General features: G+C 45.6%; 1 protein-coding gene across 1 annotated transcript in view; it reads right to left on the minus strand.

Annotated features, from left to right (window-relative positions):
- Positions 1-2,096: 2,096 nt before the first annotated feature.
- LOC144945199 (WD repeat and SOCS box-containing protein 1-like) overlaps positions 2,097-13,418 on the minus strand; it is a 32,776-nt gene continuing 21,454 nt past the window's right edge. The window contains exons 8-9 of the mRNA XM_078873507.1: positions 6,539-6,649; positions 2,097-5,117 (exon numbers count right to left, since the gene is read on the minus strand). Of these exons, the coding sequence (XP_078729633.1) occupies positions 4,946-5,117; positions 6,539-6,649 (283 nt within the window). The 3' untranslated portion in view covers positions 2,097-4,945. The remainder of the gene's footprint in view (positions 5,118-6,538; positions 6,650-13,418) is intronic.

A 13,418-nucleotide genomic window follows, 5' to 3' on the forward strand; every position in this document is an offset into this window, starting at 1 on the left:
CACGTGCTTGCGTGCTTGCTTGCTTAGGACCGTGCAAATCTTTCGGTCGTTTTTTAACCCACTTCCCGTGATCCAATCGAGCTGACATTTTGCACACAGACTCGTTGTGCTTGACAATTAATTTTCATGAAAAAAAAATTAAAAATTTTACACTGTTTAGGGGAAAAAAAATATTTAATTACCAATTGCTTAATTGTGGCAGACAATCATCTGACCCATAGGTGGCAGCCATCTCAAGCCAGAGGACGAGAGGACTGTAGCCGCCCGTTTCATGATGACGCAAATGTTGACTAACCACATGGCATGAAATCCCTGCCCCCACGCTGTACAATGGAGACTATTTATAGAGCAGTTAAATTGAAGCCGCCAGGTTCTTGAAAGTGGTAAAACGGGTCAACGCTAGTGCCCTCGGGAATATACGGGGCATGTCAAGAAGTGATCTTTCATTTTTAAATCCTTTATATTAACTTCACTTGCTTGCTTGCTTACTCAAGAAAAACAGAAATGAATAATAAAATGAAACCGATGCCACGCATATAAAGGATTTATAGTGAAAAACTTTGTTTTTACGGGTTAATTTTTTTTCTTTTCAACATATTTGTATTCATGCAGCAGTTATTATTTCTCAGCTGTCTGAATTCAGTCTTGAGAATGGGATAAATGCACCACTTCGGTGAAAAGTATCTGAACGTATATTTACCTTCTTTCACACCGTACATGCTAATCGGAGCTGCGTGCGTTTCTGTTGTAAGCTGTTCGGCTCGTAACATCAAGTGTTCGAATCTGCACGGCTTCCTATTTCAACAATAAACGGCAACCATCGCATGTTTGATGAGGCACCTAACACCACGATTCTGTCATAGCATCAGTGTGAGGCCAATTAAAATACTGCAAAATCCCGAGCTTGATGCATCACGCACTGGGTGGTGCACATCCATTGACGTTCCTCAGCCTGTGCTGGAAATGTACATTATTCTGGCAGGGGCTATGCTCTCCATATGGCAATCAATATTGGCCTCCTACCAAAGTGCTGCTCCAAGTTATTGAACCCGGAGCGATGACGTGGCAAGTGGAGTCCCAAGCGATATATAAAGGTTCATCAAAGTACAAGTTGAGTGTTTTGCAACAGCTCCCCTCTGAGATGTACTCTCGAACTGGCAATTCGGTCCATGAAAAGGGCCGTCAAAGCGTGTCAATAGACTTGTAACAAATTGTGTGTAGTAAACAATGTCCGAGTGTTGATATCACAAGTCACATAACAAAGCCCAATTTTGATGTCATTTTAAAAAAAAAAACGTGCTTTAGTATCGGGGTGGTTTCACGTCCTGGCTGTGGTCGCCAATGGAAATGGAGTTAGTTGAATTCCGACTCATGCATATTTAACTTCTTTCGCACCGTATAGCCAACCATGTACAAGAGACCTGGCACGATGTTTCAGGGTGACAAGGTACATGTTGGAAGCAGTACGAGACCATCAGTGGTAGTAAAATTGTTCTCCCTAGTTATACACAGCCTGTATTTGGCAAAATGTCCAATAACAAGGATCCACCTGACAATCATCTTTTGCTAGACTTCCTGGATAAACGAATTCCTAGTGCAATCAGTTTCAAATGGCAAGTTTTGCACATGACAACCACCCCTTGTACATGAAACAAGCAACACTGAATGCAAGCGAGGAGCCAAGGGTAATGGTTTCATGCACTCGTGACTGTGGCAGTAGGGATACAGTCCTGCAAGTGATGTCACCATCGGCCATCCAAGGCATTGTTTGCTCAACTGGCTTACGACCGTGCACTTAAAATACGGGCAACAGACATGACTAGTAGGCACACTTTGCGTGCACATACCATAGGCACTTATAACGGACGAAGCACGGCTAGATCTAAGTGTGGTGTCCGTAAAGCCTTGCCAAGGAAGGTAAAGGGATGATCAACCAAAATATATTTATTCGAGGAATCCGATAAGCTTTAAAGCTCATTTTCACAGATGTCCGGTCATGAATGAAGCCCCTGCCCAAGCCGTCAGCATTTCCCAGTCCAGCGATGAGCCGCAGAACGATATTATGAAGAGAAGTGATGGGATGACACGGGACAGCTGTTTGTTTCACCAAAAAAGTGGAGCCTTTAATGATACTTGCGTTGACATTTAGAGCCACATTCCTACGTTAAAAAAATTCCACCATTGCAACTCGGAACCAAGAAACACCACAAAGCAACATTTTCACGAGGTTCAATGAGTGAGAGCTAAGGCGATACAAAGAAAAAAAAGTCTTAAATATATTTTATACAAAAAGATTTTCAATTGTGTGTGTGTACACTTTATACATGTTTACATAAAAAGTTACGAAGGTAACGTGTGTACGTATTAAAATATCAACATAAAAAAATATCTGAGTGTTAAAAAAGGGTATTTGTACAGTTGTATTTGCAAACTATTCACCCCCAACTCGGACACTTCCAGGCGAGCTTGCCAAACGGCAGGCGATGTGCCGTTCGAATACAATCCCAAGAACGCTATGGCATTGTGGCAACCGCAATGTTTGCCAGTGACAAAGACAAAAGCGCTGTTGGCAACGGCTGCACGCAGCTGTGAAAGCTGGTGCGCCACTCGGTCGCGCTCGTCCCATTGGGAATTGACATGAAAGCGACGCTGAACTTTTACATCGGCTTTTCGAAATACTAAAATGGTTCGGCTAGTCGATACAATCGATCCACTGCAACTGTCCCATCAGGACCCTGCAAGCCAACTTGTACGGCAACCAATTGGGACATGCTGCCCAGCGGTACTTGAGGTCACGAGTCAACGAGTCCCGATTCTTTCAGCGATTGGACGGGTGATGAAAATGCCGAGCTTCTCATTGAGCAGTGTCATCTGCTTGCGATATTGCAGATGTTGTTCTTGCTTCGCAAAAATGTAATCAGCTACGTTGCGAGTCCTTGGCGCGCGCCGTTCGTGCAACACCTTGCCCAGTAATGCAACAGGTTTCAGCCAGAGGTAGAAAAATCGTGTGAGTTTTGGCAAATTTGCACTCAAATTGCATTTGAAGTAAAAAAAAAGCAATTAAACGAGTCGACTTGATTGTTAAGGCCTGGCCGTGCACTTTGCCAAATCTCCTTGGCATTTGGCCACTCCAAAAACCCTACAATGACAACGAATTACAAAATCCACGGTAAACACCTCATGAGAAAGAAAATGACCTCCTGACGACAGCGCGTGGTGCCACTCGACAACTTAAGTGGTGAGAAAAACTCGATAAGACAAACGACGTAGCAATAATTATGAGCAACACGATGTATTTGAAGTTCAACAAAGGGTCCAACTTCCAGTCAGAGCCTGGCTTTGAATTAATTTCAATATCCCCCCATTGCCCACACCACTCTTCCTGCCCCATCCCTTCCTTGGGTTGTTACCACCTCACAGGTACGAAAAAACGTACATCATGGGAAGAATATCTCAACATCAGAAGTGAAGAAATACATGTGGTCGCATGATTTTGCATGGTGTATTATACGACTTTAACTGGGACATCTTACATATTTCTCCGGACAACCACCTCAAAATGAAGATGATCCTGGGATAACCAGGACAGGTGGCACCATACCACCCTCCTGTCATCCACATAAAATGCTTTAATTCACATTTCCCAGGTGTGGTTTGGAGAGGATTGAAAGGAACAGAAAATCACCTCCAGCAAACACTAGAAACTACAGGTTGCGGAGGCGGGGGGGGGGAAGGAGGAAGAGCCAAGTGGCGCAAGTGATAATCTGTTCAGTCCTAAAATGTTTGACTGCATCTACCACTTGAAGGTGGGGGTTAAAGGCTGCAAGAGCAGACGTACGACCGCAGCTGTCGAGCGGCATGGCAGCACAGATCCTTTGCGGCCGCAAGCAGCAAGAGCAGTGGTGCGGAGTCGCCGCTCGCCACCTCTAAAGTTGCTGACGGCGAGTCCCGTTGCCGGCTCAAGTGTAGGAGCCGGAAAAAAATAGGAGTCGTTTTTTTGCGCAGCAGCAGACTGGAAAAGAGGAGACATTCGCACTTCGACCGTGCGTCGCTGGCGGTGCCTTCATGCTTCTCCGCAGACAAGCAAGCTGCATCGCGAGCTGAACAGTGTGGAAAAACGAAATGCTTTACGGCAGTGTTCTTCATTGCAAGGCCTGCATATCACTAGCGGCCCCCCACAAAAAACACCCCTTTGCAGACGGTGTGGTGACCCTCACATCGGTGTCTTATTGGCAAAAGTGGCCCTCTGAAAATGGGAAGAACACTGCTTTACAGTGACAGACGAACAAGTCCACAATGGCCGAGTAACGCACATTCTCCATTTATTTTGCCCTCTCAGATCATGGCCGTTCTTGAAGGAAGCCAGCCATTTCTTAGCACGTGCAAGGGGCTGCATCTAAGGGTAGAAAACATCCGCAGCAAACTGCAGCCACTGTTTTCCAAATCACAGATGCAAGAGGAGGTTGAAGAGGTTGATGAGGAGGAAGAATAGCAGGAAAAGGAAGTTGATAATGTGGAGGAGCGGTGTATGGACTTGTTGATTCTGCACAGTAACAAACTGTTTCGTTGTTCTAACATTTAATATACAGTTTAAATATACGGATTCAATATACAGTGTATCATTTGTGTTATGGATGTATGGATCTTGCCGTTTTAGCAACTGCAAGTGTGTGTTCACTGTTGAGGTTTCTTGAAGCCACGCTTGTGTGCGTGTCTGTGCGTGTGCGCCTGATAAAACGGTGACGTTAAATGGTGACATTAAGACGGGTTATTTTTAGTTTTATCTTCGTACGGAACCACTTGTTCTTCCCAAACGAAAAAAAAACAAAACTCAACATGAGCGATGGCAGAGAAGGGATGGTGGCGGGTGAGGAGAGCGGTCAAGTGCCCCTTCCCCCGCCTCCTTTCCCCGCAACTGTGCCCCACCATGCACCCCCCACCACCCTCACTCGCTGGAACGGTAGGTCAGGTAGCGGTGCATCTTCCCTGGCAGGGTGTCCGCCATCGCGTCCACCTGCTGGGTGCTGCTGACACGGCGCAGGGACATGCGGCACAAGTGCTGCAGGGGGCCCACGTCGCGAGGGGCCGCCCACACCCCCACCCCCCCGTCTTGCAGTCTGTTGGAGCACACACGACACGGGTAATCCCATTTAGAGCTTCACAGACGAGGCAGGACACACCGCTAGAATTGATCATGGGAGGACAACCAGAACCAATGAGGAAATTCACTTGGCTGGATCCACCTTCACAACGGGCAAAGCTCGCAAAGCGCACACCCAATTATACAAGATCAACATTGAAGATATTCTAGTTCAGGCCATACAAATATAATAAAATGAAAAATATTCAGAATATTTTATGAGTAATGAAGTAACACCTGCTTTTGGTTGTGCTCAGAAGCAGCACTTTAATACTAATTTAAAGGGCACCTCTTGAAATCGTGTCCACATTGCAGATGTGTCAACTACTAGCAGCTCCACAAAATTATTTGTGGTACTCGCATTATTTCAGTCGATTCACTTCATGGTGGAATTCCTCTCGCATATGGCTGGATGAGTAGAAGCATACAAGTCCATGTCCAGATTAATGCAACGGCTTCGAGTGAAGTGCGGTGGATAGTGGAATATAACTGCCGTCACCATGAGTGGGATGTATGTTGAACTTCTTTTGTAGCCAACTGTGCTAATCGGAGGTGCGGGATGATGCCGTGGAAGCGGACAACTGGAATTTCCATTCAGTGTCACCGGTTCAAATTTTATCTCCCAGCGGTGGCAAGTGAAACAATGGGGCAAGTTTCTCAAATCACCCTCTCCACCACCACCACTGTCCACACCAGCACTGCAAATGGGTAAATGGCAGTCATTCGATTGGAAGGTGGTGGGGCAAGGTTTTGGTACTACCCACATCTTTAAAGACGTCTGGGTTAGCGTGGAAGAATAGACCACATACTCTCTAGAGCTCCCTCTCGTGAGGCCCCTCCGCCAACAGCGACGCGAGCAAGAAGTTGCGGGGCATGACTATGAAGTTCTATAAATAGACTGCCCAGGAGAGGTCTCAGTCCAGGGTAGAATGTAATTTACGAGCCTATCAGTTGAGGGAACCGACCGTACAGGAGGTGGAGATTTGGCAAGGCTTCCCCAGGTGAATAATGATAATCGAGTTACATTTGTAAGTCACACAATTCTTAAAGCATAAGGCTATCACGAAGGTGCTGCTGTGTTTCAGACAGTCTGCAGTAGTTTCATGCGAGGGGCCAGCATTGCTGTGTGGAATCCCATTTGATTAATTTGCGGGTCATTTTTTAATTTTGGCAATTTGGACCATGACGGTGACAAGAACTATGGCCTCTTTTCGGAAGATGTCGGGGGATTTTTAATGTCCACTGCGAAGCAAATGGAGACATTTTACAGTCGTTAATAACCAGGGTGGGCCCTGCCATGGTTCAAGCCACGAACCTCCGCAAGGAAGCGGCAAAACGTGCCAAATCGCCGGGCTATATCGCCGCGCCGGAGGGGGAGGGAGAATGACGCATGCTCACCCTGCAAGCAGCACGTGGCCGTTGGGAGAGAAGGCGCAGCACTGGCCATTGGGAACGTTGGCCACCGCCACAGGAGCGCTGTCATCCCCGACGCGCCAGAACCGCAGCAGCCTGTGCAGAAAGGAGAAACATAGAAAAATATATAAAAATATAAGGAAAAATACATGAAATGTGCTTGGATCCTCTTCACGCTTTACAGACGAGCGGCAACGGTGGCGCTTACACCGGGCATTGTAAACAGCAGCAAGCCCCATAGTCCACGATGGGGCTAGGAAAGTGGCTCTGCTGGGAAGGGTGCAGGCAACCTTTGATCCGTCAGTGTAAAATGCATTGTCCCATTTGCAAATAGTCCCTTGCGCTCTGGTTTGTGCACAGGTTTTGGGCAACCCTTTGATCAATGTAGCTGCTTGCCACAAGCACAAGTCTCTAATAGCCACACAACTATACTAACATTTTGTTCATCTTTACGGGAGTTACCATGCTTGCTCGTCTGACACAACCTAAAGCCTTAACACTTTCAACCCAAGTTGGAAGGCATTAACAGCAAGCCCATCATCGCAAGCACCACAACCACCGCAGCAGAAACATCATCATTATCGTCTGTCCTCCACCTCATTATCCACATCCAAATGATCACAAGGACCTGTAATTTAGAGACGTTTTTGCTTCAATAGTAGAACGTAAAACATAACACAATTCACCATCTGCGTGGGGTTACATTGGTTGAGACAGCTGTGCACTGCACAATGTCGCTCCATCAATATGCCCAGCTCGTATTTCGTAAAGCATCTAAGTATAGCCCGGCACTATACTCAGCCTAGAAACACTTTGGGGACTGCACATTATTTTGAGGCAATGACTCATTATTACCATTGTATTCATTGTCGCCTACCCACATTCAGGGTAGTGCAGTGTTAACACTTGTGCCTCAGCAATAAGGGCCATAGTTTGATTCCCAACTCAAGCAGTCTGTGTGGATTACATTCTCCCCTTGTTCTGTATGGGGGGTTCTCTGGTTTCCTAAGAGCTAAAAAAACCACCAACTGGTATTGGCCAAACATCCCAAAGCTAAAATATTTTCCTGCAAATTATGCAATTGGGATTACACGCAGCAACATTGCCCCCTACCGTGAAAACTTAGGAGCCTCCTGAAGACACCGAGGATTTCTCTGGTAAACGAGCATGGTAAAAATAATAAACAATAACCAGAGCACCAACTTAAGTGGTCAAAACCAGTGATAATAAATTATTAGCATTGTTTATAAACTGTTCAGCCACATTCAAGTGGTTGGTCTATGGTCCTATGGAGACTGGAATAAATGCATGTCGGCCAGTTGCTTGGGGCCCTCAGAGGTGGAAGTGTCACCGCACTGTTCGAGCAGGGGAGACAGACTGACCTTTTGACTTGATGTTGTTGCTCTGCTTGTTATCTCTCAACGATAACACAGCCATAACTGTTCTTTAGAGTAGCAAAGAAGGGTCAGTGGCCGCAGCAACGCTATCCGACTGTTTACTGCATCTTAGTTTGCAGACATTGTTAATGACGTCGATGGAAATACGTGAAGTGCTCATCATTACGCTTGTTAAATGGCGCCCTTCACGGTAGGGCGTCTCAGAGCGATTTTACATCAATCACATTGGCAGCTGTCCCTAGGGGCAACAACATGACAGCGCCTAGCCCAGGGGGTCGGCAACCAAAATAACAAGGGACTTCACTTTTTTTTCTGTAAAAAACCCACAATGCTTCATGAGCTGCAAAGGCATGTGCATAAGGTCACGAAGCAGTCCCTTTTTAAAGAGCCGCACGCGGTTCCGGAGTCGCAGGTCGCCGACCCCGACCAAGCCTACACAAGTGCTTTCATCATCGACGACATGGAGTCTCAATTGACTCCTTTGTTGGGTAACTTTAAAATTTGGCAAATTTAGACCCCGACGCCAGAACACATTGGGCTCACTCTTGCCAATGGCGTCAGGGGTTCTTCAACATCCACTGTCAAGCAGACGGCGTGTATCATCATGAACTAGAATATCTTCAATGTTGATCTTGTATAATTGAGTGTGCGCTTTGCGAGCTACAAACAAGCGACAAAAGCGCTATCCGCTGGTTAATGCCATTGCCGGCTTTTTGTATCCATAATCTAAATGTACCTACAGGGCAAAACCAATACAATTCCTCCACACGATTCCATTCATGGGACTTTTGGCTTAGAAAACAGACCATGTGTTCCACCGCGGTGTCAGGAAGAACGCACTGTGCATGGTTCACCCATGCACACTTCGTAGAACCGCCACTTCTAGTCCTCAACCCCCAGACTTCTGGTGCCGCCACAACTCACGGCGCAACCAGAGAACCCAGCGGAGCTTCCCGGCGTCGTGCGGTCTGAAAGCCGCCGCTCGGACGCCACGAGGAGGCGGCTTCAGCAGAGTTGGCGCCCAAAACTGATCAGTCAGCACGGCACGCCTTGCCGTGGCTAATCCTGGACTGGATGCTTTCTCTCCCGATGCTACCTACCCCTCACATACGTCCAAGGATAGATGCGTTTTGAAACCCGATCAGTGTGTGGTTTTGGGGGGGGTCGGGGGTCTGGAAACGTGGCCACTGCTCAGAACGAATGGCTCAAGTTGCAAAGAATTATTACAAAAAGTCAGCACGGGACTTTCCAACCCACGTGTCCTTGTCACGGCACGCTCTGCCGGCATGGAACAGAGACTCGTGGACACGAATGAGGGCCAGACACATTTAGCTTGAAGCCGCTGTCCACATTTTATATCTGTGGTAAAACACCTGCAATCAAATAATCGATTGAAAGGCTCTGAATTTAACGATAAAAACAATATATGAGATTGCATTTGCAAGATGATATTTCAATGGCATTTACGTTGCCCTTATTAGCACAATCAACAATTTGGAGATAAAACCATAACCTTGTAGTGTTGAAAACAATTATTCATAACGGCACTGGTACATATTTTTGTTAACAAAGTAGATAACGCACACAATGCATACACAAAGTGCCAAGTAGCAATTAGAATAAATAAACTAAAGCATCAAAACATTACAAGCAGAGAGCCCGCGTGAAACGAGCCATCATTCATCGAGCATTGCTGCAACAAAGTCGCTTGGTGAGACTGGGACTGAACTGTGAGTACAGCGAGTTGGGGTTATTCTCTACTGAGAACAACCAACATTTCACACATGTTACGTTACAACCTTATTATTACTACGATGCTTGTTTACCCAAGAAGCCTCACTAACCGCCAAGACCCTGCCAAGTTCACATTCGAGAGAAATATTTCTGTGTATAATTCCAATTGCATAATATGCAGATACTCTTACAGCATTGGGTTGTTTGACCTATATCATTTTGACATGCATTTTTTAGTTAAGAAAACAAATGGGAGAACCTGGAGGAAAACCATGCATAATACAGGGAGAGGACATCCCGGCAGAAGACCCCACCCCCCAGACAATGTAACTTGTTCATTGTCATGGCATCATTGTTCACTGCTGTGGTAAATGTTAAGACAGACTACAGGGGGTAGTGCAGTGTTAATTTATCCCCCCCATCGCTTAGAGCCCAGAATCATGACCTCTCTCGCAGGCAAAACGGCACCATCCACCCACTACCCTTGCCGTCCCTGCACCATTACCCACGTGAGTGCAGTGTCATGGCTTAAGAATGTCCCATGGCAGAGCCGACCCAACCTCACTTTGGCTCAAGGCAGCAGCAGCAACTTGGGAATTGCGAGGGTTCTCACAAATACACACTGGCTCATTCCCGCATGTGCCTCAAGTCCGCCACACACGCTGCAAGGCGCACACATGCGCAGGCACGCGTACACTGGAATGTCCACTAGCATAGAGATAGTAAATGTGATAAACTGGTAATTGTACCACAACGGTTTCAATGATACAAATACATCAATATCCTCTAAACGTATTAAAATAAACATTTTGGTTTATCAGACGATTGGCCTTTTAGACTCGTAAGAACAGAGCTTTTGTCCAAGCAAGCAGCCTCTGGAACCGGTTTTGACCTTCTGGGTCTCATCCAGAGCACCAGACTTGCTAAACAATCACTGCTGGTTTAGCAAACATTTCTGGTAAGAGCACTCCTTCCCTCCAAACAAAGGGGGGGCCTAGTAATTTTAAAACACACAATGGGTAAACTCCTCATTATCCAGAATAATGTGGAGTATTCTGGGTAAAAAAGTATCGACTCACAAATCAAGAGCCAAAATCATGAAAATGTATGACTTGGGAAAGGGTGGGGGAGGGTCAAATGATTGCGTTCCCTGTGGCAAGCCGTTCAGTTCCAACAGTCTTCCAGTCAACAAAGCTTCACTGCAACACCAAACTGGAAGGGAGCTGCTGAGTTGTTATTCACCTCCCCCAAAATGCGCATCAACCGGGCTCCAAGTGGCACTGCGCAACATCCTGAAACGGCGGTTAAGACTGCCGATTGTGCTTTGCTATCGCGCACGCTCGCTACGACCAAGCCGTTCAAAACGTGAAGTTTCAGCTGCAACCGCCAGGTAATTTACAGGGGAATTTCCATCCGGTTGTAAACTAAGCTCTAAAAAACTCTGCAATGACACCGCTCGCGGCCCAATAGTGCTCCGTAGATCCAAATTTGGTGATATCGATCAACGTAAACATTGCGCAACAACAAACTATACGATTACTCCTCTTACATATCTGTGATTATAATCAAGTCATGTGGCAGTGTGGCAGCAAATTACTCATTAGGACGATACATTTCAAAACGACACCGACATGACTCATCCCTCATGCATCTAATAATACAGAACCACTCTGTGGAATGTCAACAACAGTGCTGGCGCAACGGGCTCTGCCAGAGGAATGTACAAAATCCACTTCCTTTTAAAGACCACCACCAATGGAGATGACCACTCAGTGCACGTGGACATACTTTCACTTGGACAAACATAACTGCAACATCGTAAACATTCATTTTGGACAACTGTCCATCTCTACGCAAACAAATAAAACGGTCCAGCAGCTTATGAGCTGTGCAGACCAATGTATTACAACAGCATTTGTTTAGCAATTCAAACTGCGGATGTTTAGACTTTCTGTTTAACTTGGAATTTAAATAAAATACTGCTCTTAAACATTGGTATTAAATGTCCACAGGCTGTGGCCTGAAAACTTTTATTTGTGTCTATATATTTAAATGTAACTAGTAAGGCAGCTCTCCCTTGACACAATGGCAAAACATCTCCATGGGCGCTTGCCTCTTAAATTAATAATCATTTACCGAACAGGCATTTGCTACCCCACCCCCACAACCTCAAGCCAATTCAAGAACTCTCCAGAAGCCAAGGGCAAAGGAACGCGAGGTGCATACCACATGTCTCCTGTTAGTCACTCCCACACGCCACCAGAACCAGCTGGTTCACAGTACTACACAAGCCAGCAATTTGGTGAGGGAGCTTAACAATTTATGGTTGTTTCAAAACGGGCTGAGTAAACAGTACAGGTAGTCCTCTACTTACGAAGAAGATGCGTTATGACGACCCCATTATAAGTCAAAAATATCGTAAGTCAAGATGGCCTAGCCTACCCAGGAGTCTTAAAGAATGGTGATAATTTAGCAAAACAGAGCAATTTACAGTACCATACTGTATAAAATATCTACTGTATGTATTTCTTAATTACAATACTGTATTGCATAGTAAAATGTAAAATAAAAAACAAGGTAAATTCTTAGCCTACCTATATGAACTGCAATTTAATTGAAAGTATTTTCAGGAAACAATCCTATCTGCTATAAAAACGTTTAACATGCATTGAACGTATCGTATCGTGGTAACCATAAAATGAAATCGCTAATGCTACGTATCGTAACGTATCATATTGTACTGTACTCACCAAGATTTGTACGGTGCTGCGTTTGCCTGCCGCGCGAAATTTAAAATATTTTACAATTTTGTCGTATCACTATCGCCATCGTAAGATCGAAATATCGTAAGTCGGACCATCGTAACTCGGGGACTATCTGTAGTTGATAATTTTTTAGAGCCTATCCTGGGTTCTCAAGTGTAGCGAGTGTGATGGTCTCAACCACATCACCAACAACTGCACAAAATAACCATTGTTCAATGAACTCGTACATTCAGTCAATTCAGCTCGGGCCACTTATTCGGGCTACCATATATTAAGGTATCAGAGGACTGCCACGCGACAAATCACTCTTTACACCTTGGCTCGTGCCAATTTGCAATAGTGGGCAGCTACGATAACGAGACTTTCTGCTGCGCGAGTTCCAGGTGGACTCCCTTCGCCTCACGATACAAGACTCTGACAGCGACACAGCGCAGCAAAAAATGGGGGTGATAACAAGCGAGAAGGGACAGGGTGCTCGAAATAAGAAATATTAAAAGCAAAGTAAATATGCCTGGTGAAATGTCAAGAGATTGGGCTCGTGTTAGCATTAGTGTTAGGAGCATGGGCCAGTGCTTGGAGGTGGATTGGCTAATTTGATTAGGACTTGGGGTATAATTATGCAACTATTGTTATCGATTCTCATAGTTCACAATACATGCATCGAATCACCTAAGATAAGGTTTTTTTTCATTCTAATATTTTACGCGTAAAGGGATTACGAGGCTTTGGCAGTCGACAGAGGTGCAGGGAACAAGTGCTCGAATAGAATCACAGCCCCAAATCACAGCAATTCATATCATCACCGTGTATGGGGGATCATCGTTACACCCCTAGTAGGGCTAGGGTCCGGTAAGCCAAGTACCCTCTCTGTCCCTCAACAGTTAATCCCCTCCCTCCCTATCACCATTTATGGCCTTTTCAGGTTTTTGTTCACCGTTTAAGTCTGCTGTTTACAGTGCTAGTAGGAGC

The sequence above is a fragment of the Lampetra fluviatilis genome, chromosome 37 (assembly GCF_964198595.1).
Source record: "Lampetra fluviatilis chromosome 37, kcLamFluv1.1, whole genome shotgun sequence".
NCBI lineage: Eukaryota > Metazoa > Chordata > Hyperoartia > Petromyzontiformes > Petromyzontidae > Lampetra > Lampetra fluviatilis.